General features: G+C 55.3%; 5 protein-coding genes across 5 annotated transcripts; 2 read left to right on the forward strand and 3 right to left on the reverse strand.

Moving 5' to 3' along the window:
- Positions 1-863: 863 nt before the first annotated feature.
- Positions 864-4,196, forward strand: B0T26DRAFT_741261 (uncharacterized protein; the record flags this gene model as incomplete). The annotated part of the gene is made up of 6 exons (XM_060443942.1): positions 864-999; positions 1,089-2,096; positions 2,158-2,785; positions 2,845-2,907; positions 2,984-3,749; positions 3,852-4,196. The coding sequence occupies 6 exons, from the start codon at positions 864-866 to the stop codon at positions 4,194-4,196; spliced, it is 2,946 nt and encodes a 981-aa protein (XP_060297018.1).
- Positions 4,197-4,958: 762 nt separating this feature from the next.
- Positions 4,959-6,018, reverse strand: B0T26DRAFT_752176 (nucleophile aminohydrolase; the record flags this gene model as incomplete). Its single annotated transcript, XM_060445490.1, has 4 exons — positions 4,959-5,132; positions 5,238-5,763; positions 5,898-5,910; positions 5,994-6,018. The coding sequence occupies 4 exons, from the start codon at positions 6,016-6,018 to the stop codon at positions 4,959-4,961; spliced, it is 738 nt and encodes a 245-aa protein (XP_060297019.1).
- A 747-nt stretch (positions 6,019-6,765) lies between these two features.
- Positions 6,766-9,779, forward strand: B0T26DRAFT_676418 (Spc98 family-domain-containing protein; the record flags this gene model as incomplete). The annotated part of the gene is made up of 2 exons (XM_060439974.1): positions 6,766-9,279; positions 9,354-9,779. The coding sequence occupies 2 exons, from the start codon at positions 6,766-6,768 to the stop codon at positions 9,777-9,779; spliced, it is 2,940 nt and encodes a 979-aa protein (XP_060297020.1).
- A 1,877-nt stretch (positions 9,780-11,656) lies between these two features.
- On the reverse strand, positions 11,657-15,006 carry B0T26DRAFT_645890 (uncharacterized protein; the record flags this gene model as incomplete). Its single annotated transcript, XM_060437768.1, has 7 exons — positions 11,657-12,490; positions 12,553-12,750; positions 12,812-12,933; positions 12,991-13,552; positions 13,611-14,072; positions 14,141-14,410; positions 14,485-15,006. The coding sequence occupies 7 exons, from the start codon at positions 15,004-15,006 to the stop codon at positions 11,657-11,659; spliced, it is 2,970 nt and encodes a 989-aa protein (XP_060297021.1).
- Positions 15,007-18,882: 3,876 nt separating this feature from the next.
- On the reverse strand, positions 18,883-21,822 carry B0T26DRAFT_646380 (uncharacterized protein; the record flags this gene model as incomplete). The annotated part of the gene is made up of 2 exons (XM_060437803.1): positions 18,883-19,706; positions 19,737-21,822. 2 exons carry the CDS (start codon positions 21,820-21,822, stop codon positions 18,883-18,885), a joined length of 2,910 nt encoding a protein of 969 aa, XP_060297022.1.
- Between the last annotated feature and the right edge of the window lie 267 nt (positions 21,823-22,089).

The raw sequence follows: 22,089 nt of genomic DNA on the forward strand, positions 1-22,089 counted from the left end.
TCTTCGTCTTCGTCTTCTTCATCCTCGACCTCGCCGCCGTCAGCTACCTTACCTGACTAATCTAGGCCCGAGCCAATTGTAACTATCTTTGGCGCACATAAGATACTTATCCAGGTCTACAAATACCTACGAATAGTATACATCTTATCACCTAGCACGGCGACTACAGCACAGCAGCAGCAGTGGTATCCGTACCAAGCAGGTACCTGCAGACCTCGCTCTCTCTCGCCCTCACCCTCACCCTCGCTCTCAGGCACTCGGTCGCCTTGCGTTACCGTCTCCGCACCACCCACCTTCTTGTCTGACTGCTTCGGCCGGCAATGACACCAAGCTAGCGTGCGCCGTGTTGTGCGAGAAGCATACATAGGTAGCTACCCCGTGCTCGTACTCACACAGCAATCTGCCACCACAGCGAGAGCCCGGGTTCCAGAGAGCCTGGCGAGGCCGTGTGTCGAGATTGGTCCACGACGTCGACGGTTACGCCAGTTCTGATTTCCTGTCTCACTCTCAGTCGCTTCGATGAGGTGCCGCATGTACAGACGCTCCCCCGGCCGACTACCCCCCTTCCCTTCGCCGCCCAGCTCGCCCTCACAGCCGTCGACGTTTTAATACCTGCGCGCCTCCCCTACCTGTCTCTATTTGTTGCTGCCGCTGCCGCTGCCGCGCATTGGATAATTTTACCGACTGCCTACTAGAGCCTCGTCGGTTGATAGTAGTTGTGGCGAGGGCCGAATATAGAGAGGTCAAGACGCTGCCCACTCACGACCCCGTCTTGGCGCTGGAGAAGCGCACACTGCCGGGTACCACCACATAAAAGTTCCCCCCCTTCTCTCCTTCGGAAACTGAGCCGCTTGTTCGACGCCATGGATTCGGATGACTCTCCTCCCCACGAGTCCCAGCTGCCATCCCCACCTCCGGCCGGGCCGAGCGGCGAAGGCAGGCCAAATCAGGGGCCAAAGAAGAATGCCGTGAGGAAGCGGACAAAGACTGGCTGCCTTAGTATGTCCATGTCATTCCACATTGCCGTCATGGCGTGTTCCAGGCCCGCTTCCGTCAGCCAGCTAACACCCAACCCTCCCGCCTTTCAGCATGCCGGCGGCGGCGCATCAAGTGCGACGAAGCAAAGCCGACCTGCGGTAACTGCATCAAGTCCAAGCGGCAGTGCGAGGGCTACAACCAGCGCCTCACTTTCAAGGAGCCCATCGGCTCCTTTACGCCTGGCAACTTCTTTGGCCACCCCATTTATCACCAGCAGGCCCAGGATGCCCTGGTGACCGCCCAGCTCACTGCCTCACAGGTCAAATCAAGCTCATCTCAGGGTCCCTTGGTCATTATCGCCCCAAAGCCCCCGTCTGTAGACTTTACAGGTGTCGCGCCTGGCTCTTTCGGGCAGTCCTTTCAGAGGCACCCGAACCGACCGCTAGGTGGACCGTCCGGCTCGAGTCCTCCCTTCTACAGCCCGGACAAGGCGCAACCCTCCCCTCCCCTTTTAACTCCCAGCTCTCTACCGCCCCCCGGCTATGCTCAAACCTCCGGGCCGCAGCTGGGGAATGCACTAGATGCCTCTGCAGCTCCCCTAAAATTCGAAGCCAACCAGCCATTGGAGTCGCCCTCACCCAGTTATGGTCAGCAGCAGCATGCATCGCCGTCCGTGTCGGCCGGTGCTTCGGTCTCGCCAGTGGAACATGGCTTACCTTCTCTGAAACATTCTAGCTCGGCCGAGAGGGAATACTGGGACTCTGACGACGAGGCATCCATAGGTGACTCGGATGACGAAATGGACGAGGATGGCCAGGCAGCAGATCTCGAGTTGAATGACCTGGGCATCCAAGTAGCCAGACGACTTGCCGTCCCTCACGACTTGTATGGAGTACGCGTTCGAACCGTCTCGAGCTTTGCAGACCAGACCATACTGGACACGTATATGCCGTCGTCCGCCAGTTCGCCCCTAAACGACCCGCAGACCGCAGCCGTGTTTTGGTATTTTGTAAACGTGACAGGCCCAAGCATGTCTCTGTACGAGAGGCACCCGTTTGATCCTACACCCATGTTCCAAGGCCAACCCGTTCCAAAGGCTCGCCAACACATTTGGACCTGTGAGAGCCCACCCCCAAGATCGACGCCTGAGTGTGTAGCGTTCTAACTGGTGTATATTAGACACATTCCCAATCATGGCTTTTCACCACCCGGCTCTGATGCAAGCAATGCTTGCACTAGGTGCCCTCCAGATGGCCAAGCTACAAGAGACACCAGCTACGGCAGCCATGAAGCACTACCACCTCAGCCTCCGAAGGATCTCAAAGAACTACCAGAGTACAAACAAGCGCACGCAGCCGGCAACACTTGCAGCTACGCTGCTGCTCGGTTTTTACGAGGTCTGGAACTCGGATCACGACAAGTGGTGCAAGCACATGTGGGGAGCCCGCGCCATCATGAGAGAGATGCCATTGAGGGAAATGACGCGCGAGATATTACCCCTTAAACAAAAGAGATGGCTCAGGCTGCAGGAGTGTCGAGCTCAGCAGTTCGATGTCTTCGGCAACCCCTTGCAGACTGTCATAGACCCTGACGGAGAACGAGTCGATGCGGGTTTTATCTCCCAGATTACGGGCCAAAATGTCACATTTGGTGAATCTGGCCACATAATGGACGATAGACCGCCGCGACCGTCCGCACGGAAATACACAGAGCGAGACATCGAGAACTATGAGCACCTAAGCGATCTCTTCTGGTGGTATTGCAAGATGGATGTCTACCAGAGCATACTTGGGGGGACTCGTCTTTTGTAAGTCACGGGCACTGCGCAAACCTAATTGAGAGAGTTCGCTGACCTGAATGCTCAAGCATGGAATATGATCACTGGACTCAGTGCTCGCCTCGAGCACAGTTCGCGAAGATGGATGCCATGTAAGTCGAAACATGGGGGGCTGTGAACTACCCCTGCTTCCTCTTGCTCTTTGCTAATGTGCATTTCTTCGAATAGCTATGGGACTTTTGACCACCTCATGCTTTTACTTGGTCGGTTGGCCAACTTTGCGTCTTTGGACCTTATCCGCAAACGCAAAGCAAGAAAGGCCGAGGCAGCTGGATCGCGTCCGGGAGGGGCTCCGCCAATGGGAGGGCCATCGTCGATGGGAGGGCCGCCACCGATGGGGGGGCCGCCGCCGATGGGTCAAGGTCAGGGGCATGGTATGTCCGGTCCGCCACCTCATGCGAATGGTCCTCCGCTGGGCGAGCCGCCAATGTTCGCAGGCCTGCTTCCGTCTCATGGTTTCTCGTTGCCGACTGGCTTTAGCCCGCCCCGCGAGAACTCGCCGGCGACAGATGACGGGATGGATCTCGAGACAAGCACAGCAACTGCGCTCGGCGAGTGGGAAGCCATTCGCGAGGCCTTCGAGGTTTTCCGGTCCCGTCTCGGACTAGACTTTGCGCCCATGGGCCCAGACCATGCGCCACCTGAAGACACACCGTTTGGCCCCGCCCTAAAATACCGGACATACAGCATCGCGGGCATCTGGTTGAATTTTAACATGGGCCTCATCGCATTATACAGAGCACACCCGTCGATGCCGCCATTCTCGGTGGTGGCGGCGGGACTAGCTGCACGGCAGACGGCACCGTGGGCCAACGAGATCGGGCGTATCGCTGCCGGCCTCCACGAAGATAGCCAGAGCCTGGAAGCCATCAGCACACTTGAGGGCGCGGCCTTTATCGAGAGCTCATTTTGTCTATTTGTGGCAGCCATCCAGGTTGGTCATAATCCTTTGCTTTACCGTTCAGCCTTTTAATATGCCTTGCGCGCAACCCCTCTCCCGGGTTTCTTGCTAACTCAGCCTTTACGTCCCATTCAGTACAGGGATATCACTCAACGGCACTGGACCATCCGGCGATTGCACGACATAGCGCGGCTCACGGGGTGGCAATCGGCGCACCAGATCGCCGACGGCTGCGAGTCGGCCTGGCTCAAGGCGGCTGAACTCGGCCGCGGGCCTCCCTACCACAGTCCGCCAAACCTCGCCGCCTCCCATCCACAAACTATATGGATGCGCCCCCGCCGCGTCGATCGCCGCATCCAGGAGCTCGAAGCCGGCGATGACCGCCTCGTCCTTGCCAAAACGGAGCAGACGCACTATGCCCTGGGCCTGCTTAGCGTCGAACAAGATCTCGAGACTCTTGATTTAGGGGGCGGCGATTAATGGATTTATTCACACTTATTTCTCACTTTAGACGGGTTGATTCTGTGATGTTCAATCACGACCGCTTGACATTTTCTGTATTTAGGAATAGGGTCGGAAAAGGGGAGCTACGGAGCAGGACGAAACTAGCTTTGCTGTCTTGTCTGTTTATTGCTATAGGTATATATTTGGGCGGGAAAAAGTCCTTTTCAAGTGCTGCCAGTTGTCATTCTATTCCACTGGCTACTGACATGAAGGCTCTCATCGCAGTCCCTGCCGCATAGGTAGTTGTGACACTGGTTCTTCAAGGCTATGATCATGATCAGTTGCCAACCTGCGAAATCACAACTTGGGGGGAACTGTAAATGTAAATAAGCAACATATCAATTAATGGAAAGGAAACAAAAAGAGATTGATGAGCACCTTCCTCACCCTTACCCTTACCTGTAACAACCAAACTCTGGACAGAGATGCAAAGGGGACTGTGTCTTTCACATTCAACAATAAAATAGCGCGGTTCCTATCCCGTTCGATGCCAACTTTCTCGCTGCGGACGCACGTAGACACGAACATGTATGTACATACAAGGCAACAACACATGGCGCGAGCTTGTCCTTTTTATGATTAAAGACAAAAACCAGCAGGCGGTCACGCTTTGTGTGTGTGCATGAGGTAGGTAGGTAAGGTAACTGAATTGAATACCGGTTGTACACATAAGAGAATTTTAAAACATGGCTAGAGGGGTGGGCGGGACAAACCTATTAGATAAGGTAGGTAATGTATCTAGTTCGCAGGGAGCCGCTCAACGACAGCAGCCATCTCCTCGTCCGTGTATATTCTAAAGCCCCGCTCCAGGGTTACGCTCGCCAGCTGCACATTCTTGGAGTCGAGCTTCTCCTCCATGACCTGCTTGAGTGTTTTGAGCACCAGCGTCTCGGCGTCTTCGATGGTGAGTGACTGGGAAAGAAGGTGTGTTAGTTTGAGGGACGAGTTTGACGCGCTGTCGTGGAAGCCGGGTCGCTCTCTCTAGGACTTGGGCACATAAAACAAAACAAAACATACCTTGTGGTACTCATTCTGCAGCTCGGCCTGGGCGCCTTCACTCCCGCTGCCAATGGCCTTGGCGTCGTAGCGGTAAAAGGTGCCCGAGGGCTCGGCGTGGTAGAGCGAAGGGCCGTCCTCGTCGTAGCCGGCGATGAGCAGGGCGACCCCAAAGGGGCGGCTCATGATGGAGGCCTCGCCGTCGGCGCTCTCGCCGAAGCGCAGCGCCAGGTCGCAGATAGCCTGGGTGCAGCTCTCGACGCGCAGGCGCTCGTTGTAGTTGAAGGCGTGGCTCTGGCACTCGACGCGGGCGTGTTCGACCATGGACCGTGCGTCAGCCTGCAGGCCGCTCATGGCACACCCAATGTGCCGGTCGATCTCGACAATCTTCTCAACCGACGACGTCTCGAGCAGCGTCGATGTCACGCGCTTCTCCACCCCAAGAATCACGCCCTTGGACGTCGCCACCCCGATGGCCGTGCTGCCCAGCTTGATGGCCTCGAGCGAGTACTCGACCTGGAAGAGGCGCCCTTCGGGAGAGAAGGTGCTGTAGGCGGGCGGAAAATGCGGTTAGCTCTGCTTAATGCTCGTTCTCGGTCTGCGGGCTTGGGGTGACGCAAACGGGGCGCGGGTAGCGAGAGGAAAGGGAGAGAGAGTAATTGTTCGCGCGCAATAACATACTTGATACCCCGATCTACCAATGCAAAGTGTTAGCAAAAAGCAGGCTGTAGAGCGTGCATGGCCCCTGGCTGTCTTAAAGAGAGAAGAGGAGCTCACCGTATTCTGATCTTGCCATAAACATTTTGGCGGTGGTATTGGTGTTCGGGGCCGGATGGCTCTTGCTTCTGTGATGTTAAAGTTGCGCTGTGGCTCGGGATGCTGCGGTTGAAAACTAGAAGCTCACAGATCGGAGATGCAGCGGTGGTGGCGGTTGTAATGGTGGTACTGTGAGCCGGTTCTTGCGGGACGTTTGGAGGTGAGGCAGCAATTGGAGGTCGACAGCTCCAGGCACAGAGAGGCTACGAAGCTCCTGGCCTCTCTCAGCCCAGGCGGCCACAACCTGGCCCAGGAGCCCCCCCCTGCATGTACCAAGGTACCCGGGGAGTGGAGGAACCAATTGCGCTGGGGCGGCAGGGCAGGTGCCAGCCTCGCCTTTAGCCCCACATCCCAGGGCCAAAGAGGCGCTAATACTATCAAAACAGGGCGGTGGGGTGGGGTGAAGGAGGAGAGCGGCGGCGGGCAGCATGCACAGCGTGTCGAGGCGCGACTGCACCTTTTTGTACTGTAGGTAGCTCGGTAGGTTAGGTTAGGATTAACCGGCCGCGAACTTGGCGCTGCAACGAGAGCCGACAACTGCACGCCGCAAAACCCACAAGAAGGCCACTGTAGCAAGTACAGAGTAAGATATTCATTCTTTCCAAAAGAGCGTAGCTTAGCACTACCGACCAATGCTGTCGGCGGCGGCGACGACGACGACGACGACGACGCCGACGACTAATACGACGAATACAACGACAAGGGCATCGGATTGCAAATGTAGACAGGGATCATGTCGTCGAGCACCGCCAGACCGTCAACGCACGCCGAAAAGAGAAGCAGTGGCCTTGGGACTGGTGCTGCTACTTCGGATCACTCTAGAGCAGCTACGTCGGCATCTACATCACGGCCCCGCACCACCGCTGCTTCTGTTAAGGATCCTGGCGGCGGCGGCAGCAGCAACAACTTCAGGTCCGAATCCAGAGCTGATCGCGATGCTCACAGGCCCCAGGCTGCCTCTCCGCCGATCAGCAGCAGCTATGGCACCTCCCAGGCCCACAAGCGTACTGCCTCGGGGAATCCACGCCAGACGAGCCGGTCAGTCGAGGAGCGCCGCACCGAGAAAGTGCAGGTGACCACTCGAGAGACGCTCGTATCCCGCACCCGGAGCCCCGATCGCCGCTCAGGCCCGAGCAGCAAGGGTGGCGCCGATGGCTTGAAGCAACCGCAGCCACCGCCGCAGCAGCAGCAGCGGCCCCCTGAGCCCAGAGGCAAAGAACCCCTTATGGAGAAGCCCCCCCAAGCACCCTGGGATCCTGAGGCCACCCTACTCCCGCACACGTCAGCGCCGCTGGCCTCGCGCATCTCGATCCCGCCCCTTGCCTCGTCGGCGCCCCCCGACCTGCAGCCTACCCCCCTACACGACCTGTCCCTCGACGTCCAGGAGGCGGTCATTCTCGAGGACCTGCTGTTCGTCCTGATGGGCTTCGAAGGCCAGTATATACGCTTTGCAAAGGGGTACAACCCCTACGAGGAACGCGACCGTCTGTCGGGGCCCCAGTGGCGCATCCTGCCAGGTCTGGACCCAAGCCTCCAGGACCTGACCCAGTCCATGCTTCGAATGGCCACCCACTACACGGCCCTCGAGACCTTTGTCGACGTTCAGAGCCGCGAAGAGTTTGGCTCTGTCAACCACGCCCTGTGTGCGTCAATACGCAAGCTCCTCCAGGAGTATCTCGTCATGATCTCCCAGCTTGAGGCGCAGTTCCTCACCAACGATACTTTCACCTTGCATGTGCTCAATGTTCACACCCTGCCAACCGGCCACATGATGTCTCAGATATACGCCCTCGCCCATGATCTGCTGAAGCGGAATGCCCTTCTCGACGACGAGACGGACGAATCGAGCGATAGTGCCGACGATTTCGACCACATCCTCGAGCAGCTGAGGGACGGCGGCGACCTAGTGCCGGGAAACATGACAGGCAAGAAGATCTGCAAGGGGGGCGTGGTGCTCGGCCTGATAACAAAGAGGCTCGAGTCCATGTCTGGCGACCCTGCCTCGCGCACCTTACTTACGGCTCTGCTGAGGGACGCAAGCCGCCCCTACATGGCCATGCTGAACGAGTGGCTTCACCACGGCGGCATCAACGACCCCCACTCTGAGTTCCTTGTCAAGGAACAGAGAAGCATCCGCCGCGAGAGGCTGGAACAGGACTATACCGACGAGTATTGGGAACGACGGTACACCATCAGAGACCACGATGTACCACCGCAGCTCGAGGCCGTCAAGGACAAGGTCTTGCTTGCCGGCAAGTATCTCAATGTCGTCAGGGAGTGCGGCGGAGTAGACGTGAGTCTGCAGGTTAGAGATGTACCGACCTCGTTCGACGATAGCCGTTTTCTCGATAATGTCAACAATGCCTATGCCCACGCCAACGAGTCACTAATGCAGCTGCTCTTGACCACGCACGCTCTGCCCGCCAGGCTGAGATCGCTCAAGCACTACTTTTTCTTGGATCCCTCCGATTACTTCTCCTACTTTCTCGAGCTCGGCACCTCAGAGCTGCGGAAACCCGTCAAGTCGGTCAACACAGGAAAGCTGCAGTCGCTCCTGGATCTCGTCCTGCGCCAGCCCGGCAGTATCGTGGCCTTGGACCCTTTCAAAGAGGATGTCAAGGTCGAGATGAACGAGATCACCCTGACCAAGTCGCTGCAGCGTGTCGTCAACATTACGGGCATCGAGCAAGGCGAGTCTCTCCAGCCCCTAACGAACCAGCCCGTCGACAATGATAAGAATGCGAGCGGGTTCACCTCCCTCCAGCTTGATTACGCCGTTCCCTTCCCCGTGTCCCTCGTCATCAGCCGCAAGACGGTATGGCGCTACCAGGCCCTGTTTCGCTACCTGCTATCTCTGCGCCACCTGGAATCGCAGCTCTCGGCAACGTGGCAGACGCACACTAACGGTATTGTGTGGGCCCATCGCTCGTCATCACGCAATCTCGAGATCTGGAAGCGCCGCGTTTGGACCCTTCGCGCACGCATGTTGGTCTTTGTACAGCAGCTGCTGTACTTTTGCACAGCCGAAGTCATTGAGCCCAACTGGCAGAGCTTGATGTCGCGCCTTCGCGAGAAGGATGCCGGTGTCACCAGCTCGGCGCAGGACGGCATTGCAGCCGCAAAAGCGGCGGGAAGCGGCGGAGCCCCCGGCCTTACCCGCACTGTCGACGAGCTGATGCAAGACCATGTGGATTTCCTCGATACCTGCTTGAAAGAGTGCATGCTGACCAACAGCAAGCTACTAAGGGTATGGTTCTCTGTGCTTTTAGTTCTATATCTCTCCCCGTCGTTGCCGTTCTGACCGCCTACATTCTCTCCTAGATACACTCAAAACTGATGCAGACGTGCACCATTTTTGCCACTTACACCAACTGGCTGTCGCGCGAGCTTGAGAAGACAGACCCGGACCTCACTGGCACTGTCAAGCCCCCCAACATGACGGACGAGCAATGGAAGCAGTTCCAGGCGGTCAGGTCGCAGAAGGCCGGGGCCGATTCCCAGGCATCGGGCTCTACTTCAGCCACGGACGACAAAGCCAAGGACGAGGCAGCCCGTACCAGTGAACTTTTTGACGTCATCCGCAAGTGGGAAAATAACTTCAGCCGCCATCTACAGATCCTCCTCGACGCACTGAACCACTACGCCGCTACCGAGACGGTAGTGCTCCTCAGCCTTTGTGCCCGCCTTAGCACAGCAAATCAGGGAACCGAGTACGCCGGCCTGCGCAACGACGACGATGTCGTTTAAGACCCATGTTCACGGTACTGAGTAATATTGCCTACTATAAAGGTACCACCACGGCCTTGCATCCCGGTCCAGATTGACGAGAAGGCGAGAAATGATAGTGTGGCGAATACGGGATGATGGGATCAAGCCGTCCCTTAATATCCGGCACGGAGAAAAATTAGAGAGATAGAGGCGATGAGATGGAGCATTTGCATGCCCGTCTGAATTTACTAGACGCGGAGGAAGCCGCACAGCGCAAAAGCGAAAACAGCTTGCTTGGGTTGGGCCATCATTTTCACTGTCATGGACGGATCGGATTGGTTTAATGTCCCCTTTTTTTTCTTCCTAAGGGGAAGGTTCTCAAGGGGATAGCGGATGAATGGGAAGGAGGGAGGGAAAGGGGGATGAAAAAAGAAACAAAGGATTTGGGAGGATCAAAAGATGAAATAAATACCCCAGGGGGTTTTTAGTTCTTGGGGATTGCGCTTCATTCCAGCGTTGTAGGTAGGTAGGTACTTAAGCCACCATAAAAGAATCATCGTTAAAATTGAGCATGGAACACTGCTTATATAGCAACTCAGGCCACACGCTCTACAAAGCTGGTAGTGTTTCTTTCTCAGTAGGTACTTCGGGTATCATTGTCTTCGTTACCCCCGGAGCCCTTTATCTACCTACTTCATGGTCTTCCCAATCAACGGAAGGACGAGATGGCAGAGCAACACGCCAGGTCATGATAGATGCAAACAACGACATATTTGGCTCGATCTGTTCTAGTTTTTCTTTCGAAATCATTTCAGTTCGTGACCTTTTCTTTCTTTTTTCTCTTAGTTATATGGCGCAACCCAGGGGTATCATTTGTGTGTCCATCCCGAAAAGATAGAAAAAAGGGATAAAAGAGCAAAGAAATAGACCGCTGATCTCACCCGTCATACACATCAGATATACCCCGCCTCCCTCATTGCTCTTCTTCGCTCAGTCATCTTTCTTCTCAACTACAACCACCCTCAAGATGCCACCCACTTTGTCCTTTCTAGTGCACACGGCTTCCTAGCCATGGTCAGCCTCTGATTGCCATGGCCATAACACCGCCGGCTTATACTCCAACTTGGCACTCTTTGCCTTCATTGCGACATAAAACCTTCATCTTCCCTGGCTCCCCTCAAATTCCGCATCAAACTGCACTCCAACCAACAGACCTCCGTCTTGATGAAAACACCAGGCACAGGAGAACCCTTCATCTTTCCCCGATGTTTCAGAGTCCATCTATAAAGACAGACGAGAGCGAAGGACATAAAACACAAGCGGAGAATGGTTTGGATGGATATATGACAACGATGAAGAAAGCAGACCGCAGCCACATGAAACACGAAGATAGGAGAAAACGACGAGGGTATAATAAAGCGAGGGGGTTGAAAGGAAGCAAGGGCCAAGGGTATCGCAAGTCGCAAAACGCAAAATAAAAACGAATCGATACATGATACCCTCCCCCCTTGCTTGGGTATACAACTGCTAAATCGTCTGGAAATGGCGGGGATCTGATTTGCCGAATGGAATCGTGTCCACGATTTTCCTCCGAGCTGGCTTGTGCGTGTGTTTAATCATCGTTGCGTAAAGGAGTGGACGTTATTCGTGATGGAGAAAGACGAGGCACAATAGACATCCCCGCTAACAAGGCATGACGATTAAAAAAGAAAAAGATGACAAGGAAAAAAAGACAAAATGAAAACAGACAAGAGCGAAAAGCAAATGCAGACTCAAAACGTGCAGCCGACCAAATGCAGAGTAACTACCGGGCATTTTACTCCAGGGGTATATCCAGCCATAGGGTATTTTCTTTTCCTCGCAAGTGACGAAAAACAATCCGTGCGTCTAGAATTTTGAAGCCGAACGATGAGAATCTAACGAAATGGCCCAGAAAGAGGGCCGGGGTATCCTGAATTGGTAGAATGAGATGTCGATGGGCGCCCGCTGTCAGCAGACTGTCGGGCATTGTGGCGTGGTGTGGCATCCCCCGGCTGCGGAACGGCCAGCTTTTGGTCGGTTCCATTGCCTGTCATCACGCGAGTATTGGACCAGGGGTTGTTGTCATCATCCGGGAGATTGACACCACTATCGTTCCACGGATCTCGGCCAGCGTTGAAGCTCCGGGTCGATTCAATTGAGATAAGCGACGACTTGGAAACGTTGCTGGAACCCTTGAAGAAGGAATTCGTTGCCGAGTGAGAGCTGTTCTTTCGTCGGTCAAGGAAGGACGAAATTGAAGACATGCTGCCAGGCTTGCGAAGGCGATCAAAGATAGTGTTGCGCTCGCGCGCAACCTCGTCCCCGAAAGACGGCTTAGTAGGAGAGTCTGTCGAGACCGGTGCGGGCGCGTGCTGAAGTAACTTTGAGTCGAAATATTGCAGCGACTCTTCGAACGTGTCCGACTTAGGGCGAGGAATTGCACCCTTGATGAGGACGGGTTCAACACCAGAAGTAGCAAACTGACCTTGTAGGAAGTCCATAGCATCACGAAGGCCGCCGGCGTTGTTGCGCGTGAAGGTCCACAAGATGGTGACTGTAGGGGCGCCACTCTCGGCACGCTCGTCGGAATTCTCGTGGACGGTAACCTCAACTTCGTGTTGGCTCTTGAGCTTGGGCACAATGTTTTGCACGAAATCGGATGATTGAAGGAATTTGATCAGTCCGGAAGACCGTTCCATGATCACTTCGTGCCTGTCCGGAACCATGCCCTGCAATCCCGTGTGGTAAGCAAGATGTGATGGATCAATCGGATGGAACTGACAAGACGTACCAGGAACGCGTCAACACACATGGGCACCTGCCACTGTGGACCGGTAACAGTGACCTCGTCGCTCGCCTGCTCCGTGCTAGGGAAAACGATCTTACAGTTCCACTTCTTTTCGAGCTCCTCGATGTCTGGCAGGCGGGCAAGCAGCCGGCGGTGGTAAAGACGGTCGACGTTGACGATTTGAGAGGTAAACTCCGAATCCTGTACCCACGAATATTAGCGCACTGTGCACTTGCTAGACCTGCTGAGGGCTCCATCTTACAACTCTGTCAACCATTTCCAGTATCTCACTCTTGACCAGTTCCAGGTTCTGAGCATTGCGAGCAGGCGTTCGGCAAATCACATTATCAACACGGCTGTCTTCGTCTTCGCGGCCAATTCCACCTGTTCCCGCGTTAGCTTTGCAAACACATCACCAGCCTGACTGGGTCGGGGCCTTACCACGGTCCATAGCGTTGGAGAATTTGACGAAGACGGAGTGCTTCTTCATGATACGTTGGATGTGCTGTCCTCCAATGCCAATGATACGCTTGTGGTATTGGTCGGGCACGTGGAAAGAGATGGAGGCGGGCATCTCCTGTTCGACTAGGGTCAACCCCTGTTTCATGGAGTCGTATGTTTGGGCCAAGACCTCGATATTGAAGTTGTATTCACCAAAGTTGTCGAACATGATCTGCACGTTGCTCTGGCCCATGATCTTATTGATCTTTCCATTCTTCTTACCACTGACAAATTCCTTGTGTTCGTTGGCAAGTTCAATCTTGACACGGATCTGATATGCTGAGAGCGCCACAAATTTGATCTGCGAGATCACCATGAGAGCGGCTTTCACAGCTTCGTCCGAGCCTGTAATGTTGAAGGACAGTCTGTCAAAAGAAACATCGGCGTCCGAGTTGGCACATATGTCACCTAGCATCGTCTTAATGTCATTAGGACTTGGGAGCGGGAGGGGGAGCTTGTCCGGTTGATTAATCCACCACGCAGCCGTGTAGAACTGCCCAACCTGTTAACACGTGTTAGTAAAATTCTAGGGGCCATATATATGCTTCAATGACACGTACGAGGGCCATGAGATCCCGGACAGAGCGTTCCGCGTGCAGATTCTCAAGAGCTTGAATCCGCACAGTGTTTTGCCTTGAGGCAAGCGGGGGAAACATGATAAATGTGCCGTTGGCCTCGATGATCTTCCGGACCTTGTCCATCCGGCTGAGCAGAATGCTGTCGATCTTGGCTGAGGGAATCTGGACATCCTTAACAAAGATTCGCATGCGAGATAGAAGCTCGTGAACCCTGAATCTGGCCTGCTCAATGGCCCCGGGATTCTCTCCGGTGATGAAGACTTCCTGGGGGTCTCGGCGCGTTGCGTTGGGCGGACAGTAACGGTATGCCTGCGAAAATGGCGGGGGGAAGTATATAGCCGTGTTAGTTGCCGATTCTATGAGCTTTATATTCTTGCGGTTGCGCCCGCACACTAGTTGGTGCAAAGAGAGCTCAAAAATCATGGCATCGACAATCCTTCCAAGCTGCAGGAGGGCCAACGTAAGCAAGACGGCTCGGCGGGGTGGTCAAATTTGGGGGAGGTGGCGCATACAAGCCTGTCGATTTGGACCAGAACGCGACACTTCGCGTGCTCGGAGGCCAGTATGTCTCCATAGATGGCAACCCTCCAACGCTGGTCTCTCCGCACCTCTACATCGCCGCTCAGGCCATCCACCACAGGAGTAAGCTTGGGGCCGAGGAGGAAGATGTCGACACCGCAGAAAACCGAGACCTCGTCGAGAAAGTCTGTCACATCCTTCTTCAGCACCCCTTCGGCGAGATTGGCAACCAGGTGCCCATCCACATCAACTGTTGTGCAACGCTGTAGGGAGGGGGGGAAGGTTAGCACAGTGAGGCCCAAGAGAACCATGGTGAGAAACTAGATTCGAAACGCACCAGCGAGAGGGGAGTGTCATTCAGGATAGTCTCGCGCGTCTTGTAGACAAACTCGGCAGTGCCGGATAGACAGACGGTGGTGACCTGGCCGCGGACATTCTTGGGCGTCGTCGACATGACATGGGCCTCGATGGCCAGGGGGCTCTGGGTTATTTCCTTGCACATCTTGCGGAGCTGGGCCAGATTCTGGGCGTGGACGGGCAGCTCGTAAACAGGGATGTCGTCAGGTGCGTCCTCGGGATGGGTCCACCGGAGGACGGCGTCGGCTGTGGCGTGCAGGATGTCCTCGGTGTCGGGGCCGGCGAGGTCCGAGGCGAAGGGCACGTTGAACGAGTAGTGGATGGGAGCCTCGGGAACCTGGGGGGCAGCGAGAGGAAGGGGACCCTGGGCTGTGACCTTTTGGTGAGGATGTATTGGCGGCATGCCCATGCTGCTGTTGCTGTTGCTGTTGTTGGCCCGCGACATGCCAAAGTTTGGGCTCATCCTCTCGGGCCAGTGACGCATGTTGGCTAGTTTATTCATGGCTATAATGCGGCGGGTGCGAGGCCGGACCTGTCCAGTTGGATGAGGTGAGGCGACGGAGGTGAAGTCGGGTCGGGTGGTGGTGGGTTGTGGTGGGTTGTGGTGGTAGTCGGGTGGTGGTGACGAGGGACGGGATGGGGTCGACACCGAAGCTTGCTTCCTCTGGCGGGCTTGCTGGAGCCAAGGGCAGGCACCGCCAATTGGGGCTAAATGAGGGACTGAAGGAGACGGGATGCTGGGGCCAGGCGGGGGACTTGCCTGCCGCACCCTGAAAGACAGTGGAATGGAAAACGGGGTATCTCAAAATTGAAATGGTAGAGAGGTAAAAGACGCACAAAAAAAGGGGAAGACGAGGAAATGCCGTAGTCGTGTGCTCTTTTCCTTCCAGCAGCGGTAACAGCAACTCCCAGCGTTCTATGGTTGGGGGGTGAGGGGAGGAGGTGGAGGAGGGAAAGATACCTTTCGTACCGTCGGACGCGAAGGGATTGGCACTGAGGTGGACTGGAGTGAGGGAGGGCTTCGCGGAGGGTCCAGGGCAGATCGAACCTGGAAGCTGATTGACTGAAGGGACCCCCGGTCTGGGAGTGGGTGGATAGGTTGCCCGCTGGTCCGTGCTGGTCCGACCCGACTGCTTAATAACACGGTCTCAGCACGCCCAAGCGCCTTCTTAGGGCGCTGATCGGGCGGCCTACAGCGCCATTTACGGGCAGGGCCCAGAGATCCGGGAATAGACTACCAAGCCCACGATCAACCTGCATGCTCGACACTTCATTTTTTGGACCTAGTACGGAATAGAATAGTGGATGATTTATATTAGTGTTACCTAGCTAAGATACTTACGGTATTTACTTGGGTATTTGTTACAAGTACCTCCGCGGGCAAGCTTGGGGGCGTGGTACTTTCCGTGTCTCACCTGCTCAACAACTCCGGCTGTGCGTTCGTGGCAGCAGCGGGGGCTTAGCTTACAAGCTACCGAGTACGTGTACCATGGGCTGGGACGCGCCTCCCCTAGGTAACGCTTTGCTGATTGCTCTAGATCGTCAAAGAAGCGTTCTTAGCTTGGAATGAAAGGGAAGATTGCAAATTATACACAGCTTATGCTCAGGTGCTGATTACGTACCTACTTGGCTTGGCAGTGTGAATGAATGCCTTGCTGGCATTCATTCATGTATACGGAGTACGAATACATTCCTCATTATAGTACTACGTGCAGTATGGAAGGTATTTGCGCACCAACAACAACCTGCCGACTTCGGGAGGATCCCTCGGTAGTCTCCGCTTCCACGCCTCTATCAAAAACTAAATATCCATGGGGAGCTTCTCGAAAACGACCACGAGCATCTAATTTACTCAAGCCGGCGCGTTTTATCTTTGGGTTGCCGCGGGCGACATAGCCGCAGCAGGCCCAAGGTTAAGCAAGGCAAGCACCTTGGGTTTGGCAGAGTTAGGGTTCCCGGCGACTGACTCAACACAACACGCAGACAGGCAGACAGACAGACAAGAGAGCCAAGTTCCGCCCACGCCACCTCTCGGGCCCTTTCCTTTTCCCCCTCGCTCGTCTGGATGACATCTATTTCTGGTCATCCATGGTCTTGGCTAGTGGAGCCCACATCCGCTACGTTGTCCTCCCTTGAGATATCCGTACCTCCCTCTCTGCCTTAGGCATCCCGGTACCTCTATCTACCTTTTTGGCAGACACTAGCCGCTAATAATGCAGGAAACACATGTATATTATTGTACGTGTATGGGTAAGGGTGGTACCTTGGCGGCCCCGTGTCTAACGGTGATGCTCATTTTTGCCTCTAAGTCTACTTAGATACCTACTTCACGTATGCCGTATTGGTAACGATGGAAGCCGATGGAGTCTCCGGGCTCTGTGAGCTCAGTACCTTTCTCTCCGGGCTACTGCTTCTCGTGGCCCGTCATCGACATTTCTACGATTTGCTTACTTGTTCGTTGATTAGCTAGTGTAGGGCCAAGCCACTGTGATATCTTTCCCGTCGAACGACGGAAGCCAAAAGGGTTCGGTGGCCTGCAGTGCCCGGCCGACTAAGCGATTGTCGGCCATCCAAACGCTTCTTTGCCGTGTGCTTGCTGTGCCCCCAGCGGACACGAGGTAGGTACCTCCCTAGGCAATTTGATTGATATTGAGGACACAAGGTCGGTAGGGATGGGATCCTTGCGGGTGTGGGCGGGAGACGAAGATCGGTGGGAAGGGGGCATCTTTGTTATATCTAAGGAGTCAGCACTCGGCGTGCCCATCCTGGCCCCCAACTTCTCAAGTCATATACCGAATGCTGCGTCACTAAAAAAGCACATCGCTATACGACCTGCAGCAGCAGCAGCAGCAGCAGCAGCAGCAGCAGCAGCAGCAGACTAGAGCCATCTGTCCCGTATGTACATACTAATATTCACAAATTGACAGCACCGTTTGTAGGGTGGTGGGTAATTACTACCTGCCTAGGTTTCCTAGGAGATTTGTGCAACGGTTCGGACAGTGCGGCTTCCAATCCCGACCGTCCCGTCTCAGCGCGGACGGATAGTTGTCTCGGCCGACCCCCCGCTGGCAATCGTCTAAGGTGGTGTGAGACCACGCTGCGCTGCAGCAGACGAGACTAGACCAAACTCGACCAAACTGGACCGAGAGCATTATGTCAGATATTCCTTCGTCGTCGAGTCTCGGCTTCGGGGGGGGGTGCAAACGGCGAACCAGAAAAGAAAGCCACCAGTCACCTTCGCCTCGGTGGACGCACACAAATAATGAATCCATATATGTTCTGATCCACAGCCATCTCTCGTTGATGCAGGGCCGTCTCAAGTTGTAACAGTTGAAGACAAAGACAAAGACATTTTGAGACTTAACCGGGGGATGTAGAGGCTTGAAGTGCTCTGATACACAAAAAAACAGGTAGTTGCCTAAGTAGTTGCCTGCTACTGTGTGTAGATACGGGACTTGCAAGCCACCAACAAACGTCTGAGGACAACCCAATCTGGAATGGTGCATGATGGCTGTTCGGCCACGAGATATGCTTCCATGTCGGCCCTCCATGCCCCCCTCGTGTTTCGCTATACGTACATTAGACACGAGCTTTGACGGTCCCCCAAGGTAATTTTTTCGACTTCAAAGGCGAAAAGCCTAACAGCCTGCGAGCCATCACCCAAGAAGCTGGGGAAATAAGTTACTAGCACATGGCGGCCGATTTTGGGAAGGGGGGGGCCAACATCAGCATCAGCCTCAGCATCAGCACCAGCCCTTCAACCCGGCCTGGCCGCCCCCTTTCCTCACTCAAACCCCAGGACGTAATCGTCTACGATTGCAGCACAGCAGTTGGTGGAATGCATTGCGGCGTTCTCGTACTACCTGCTAGTTGGGAAGCAAGTGCCAGCCGGCATCGAAAACAAAGTTCAAAGGCAAGATTCTGAGACACGTCATCAAGTGGTTCACGCACGTTTCGAGTATCGTCAAGGGCAGCTATGTTTTAGCATGCCCGGATTTCCTTTATTACTTAATTTACCCACCGTAGATATACATACACGGTGAGAATGGAACACATCTGATAACTCCGCTGTAGCTAGGTATAAACAACTTTCCACGATGATATATTCATATCAGTATATTCATCAACCACATGCGAAAGACTAGGTATCATGCTCTGATTAATTTTTTACCGCTGGGGGTGCGCATATTGTTTTGCGTAGTCCGGTCCATCACTGATCGCCCATCGCCCATCGCCCATCCGAGGTATCCATGATTTTTTAAGAATCCTACTCCGGAATGTCCAACTCCTGTCCCAAACCATGGCAAATAAATATCATATATAGTTGATAATAAAGCGCCTGTCGCCGCCAGCTTCATTTAGGGATCACAGCAACGATTCAACGTAGCTCGCGGTACGCATCGTGCGGGGGACGATCTAAGAATATGACCTCTTCGTCGTTTTGCATTTGAGGGCGTCCGTAGAACCGCTCGCTAGGCTGCACGCTGTAGTCCCGACGGATCACCTGAGGCGGTGCTTCGCTGGGAAGGACACTGTAGGCACGGCCTACAGCAGCTGTGGGTGGTGGCTGCATAATGTCCCGCTGGCCAGCTTGATATTGGACGCTGGCATACTCACGCCCCGGCATATCCGGTCGGGCGCTGCTGAGCCGGGTTCCGTACTCTCTGGCAACCTCGTAGCGTATTGGCTCAACCCCCCCGGGCCTCACGCTAGCTGATCGTACAGTCGCATACTCCCGGAACATCTCGTCCCCTAACCGTCTTTCGTAAGCAACGGGCATTTCGTAGCGAACCCCCTCGGCCGGTCGAACGCTGGCAGCGCGAGGGGCAAACGAGTCGCGGGATCGCTCTTCGGTCGCCCTAATCTCATATCCCGCAGCATTATCATAGCGGATTGACTCCACCGGTGGACGAGTGCTCGCTGATCTGGCAATGTATTCGCGCGGAATTTCACGGCCTTCCAGGCGACCCCGAGATTGCACGTACTCACCGGCAGGCGGTGCCATTGGCGGGTGACTCGGATGACCCCGTTCCCTGTATATACGAGAATCGGTCGTGGAAAATTCCGGTTGAGTGACGACGCGCCTCGGGGCCCCATAAGACGGTGAGGCTGGCCGGTACACCACAGCATCATCCTCAAACAATTCAGGCCTTCGCGAGGCAGCTCGAGCGATTGGCGCTCGCTCGTAAAGTCTCTCCGAGTCTGCTTGGCCTCTAGAGTCCGACACTATACCATCCCTGATTCCTGTTGCCGAGCGTGGAGGTTCGAGATACTCGCGGCCAAAAGAATCAACAATAATGCGAGCCGGCGCCGGTTGCGGAGGGGCCATAGCTGGGGGTGGTCGCTCGTACATGGTCAATGACGGCGACCGCTCGCGGTATGCAGGCGGACGTACAGCCATGCCCGGTGGAGCACGGGCATCGTGGTAGTAGGCAGAAGAGTCCCCATACGGGGCCTCAACGACGTGAGGCACAGGCCGCACTGCACGCACCTCCCGGGTGAAATATGGAGCGGAAGGAGTGTCTGGAGAGTCTGGCCGGACCTGGCGGGCAGGGGGCGCCGTTCTGGCCTCATCATAGTACACCCTCTCGTATCTTGGAGAGTCAACGATAATGGGCTGGGGGTCGTGACGAGGGCGACTATCGTCTTCTCTGCCATATCCGACAGCCCGTCTTTCCCTATGGACGGCTGCTGGGTAAGGCTCTTGGAAGCCATCATCCACCACAACCTGCTGGTCATATCTGTGGTCAAAGTTGAAGTCGGAATTCTGCTGTTGCAACTGTCTTTGGCGCTTGTTCGGGCGGGCATAAGGGGCTGTCACGGGAGAGCGAGAGCGTGGCTCAGGTTTGATGTATGGCGACCCACTCGAGGTCCCAGCTGTAGCCGCGACGTCGGCAGCAAGCCGGCCAGCCTTTCTCTTATTTTTCTTGTTCTTTTTTTTCTCGGCCCCTCTGCTACCCTGTGGGGAACTTTCTGGGCTGGAGGCAGCAGAGGTCTGCTTCCTCAGTGCAGCAACTTGCGCAGGGGTTGCTCGACGTGTGCCGGCGTCTGACAAGTCTATACGGTTTTGCCTAGCAATAGCTAAAGGAGAGACGTGGGCTGGTTGGGGTGCAACAGGAGAGAGATCATGGGCACGAACGACAGGAGGTCTTCCGAAGCCGCCCGCCTGGCTGAGCAGTTGCTCGCTGACCCTGGCCAGATCGCGTCGATCTGCAGTCCCCACCATACCCATATTGCTCGACTCTCCAGACCGACTTTCTACGCCGCTCCCTCTAGAATCCGTCGTCTCAGGCGGGGCGTTCGGCCGGAAAGCTTGGACAGCACTCCCAGTATCGCCAGATAAGCCTGGTCTAGCAGACACTTCATCTGGTTGTCGAGGAGCATTTGCGGGGCTTGTTGTATTCGGCAGCAGCTTATTCTGTTCTTGGAGCATTGTTTGTAGCGGCCTCGAATCCGGCAAGACTTGGACGACTTTTTGATGAATAGGCTGCGGGTCTAGCTCAGGCTCGTACGGCGATGCATCTCGCATCTGCTCGTCATCGGATTCGTCAGGTAAAGGGACGCGCGACAGCTGGTGGGACTGGGGAGTGTCGACCTGGCTCGAATAGAAGGTGTTATCATCAAATGAGTCGCTCGAAGCTGAGGCGTTAGCAGAGGCTTTGACGGGTGTATCGTCAGTAGACTGGGCAGTGAGCGCATCAGCCAAGGCTCTCGCCATGACCTCTGTGATATTGAGCTCGGCCAGCTGCTCCGATGCCTGGAGAGACGCCCTCAAAGCAGCGCGGCGCTGTTCGAGCTGCTCCTTGAGACCTTGCTCGACTCTCTTTCTTTGAAGTTGTATCTCAGCCTTAATGAGATCATCAGACTTCTCCAGCAAGACAGGGTTAATCTCTGGCTTCCCAGACCCAAAGGGTCGCGACGGCCCGTCTGAAGAGCTCGAGAGGGTGTCCAGCCCAGGCACTCTAGGAGCCATGTTCACTGACGGCCGTTGCAGATTCCCCTGGAACGATTGCAAGTCGTCAAGCGCGCGTCGGCCACCATTCAGCGTGGCTGGCTTAGCTACTGGCTGGGAAGCTGCTGGGGTCGCAGAGTTGGCAGCATTAGATACGGGTGGCGTGCCAACGCCCTGGGGAGGTTTGGTAGGGAGATGGGATGGCTTGATGCGCGGGTGTGAACCCGTGATGACCTCGTCGCGAAATTTCAAAACCTTTTCGTACTGACGAATCTGATGGAGCTCGTCAGGAGCAAGTGCCGTCAATGGCGGCGCGTTGTCCGCTCCGCCATTTGAGGCAACCTCACCAGCGCCTCTTTGCGCCATGATGTGGGCTTTTCCGTCTGTCGCCTGCTACCGCAAAGGCGGGAGGGAGCTCGCTGCGAAGTATACAGCTCTGTCCAGCCACTGTTCATGAGCATGCAGCAAGCGTAAATGAGAAAGAAAGAAAAAAAGTTAAAGGCCGAAATCGCACGCGATGAGTGGGCTATAGAGAAGAAGCCGGATGCCAGGGAGTGATGGGCGCGTCCTAGTCATGAAAGTTTACGGATTGTTTTGGGAGAATCAATCGTTGTCGGCCACGAAGGCTGGGGT

The sequence above is a fragment of the Lasiosphaeria miniovina genome (assembly GCF_030549165.1).
Source record: "Lasiosphaeria miniovina strain SMH2392-1A chromosome Unknown B0T26scaffold_4, whole genome shotgun sequence".
In the NCBI taxonomy this organism is placed as follows: Eukaryota; Fungi; Ascomycota; class Sordariomycetes; order Sordariales; family Lasiosphaeriaceae; genus Lasiosphaeria; species Lasiosphaeria miniovina.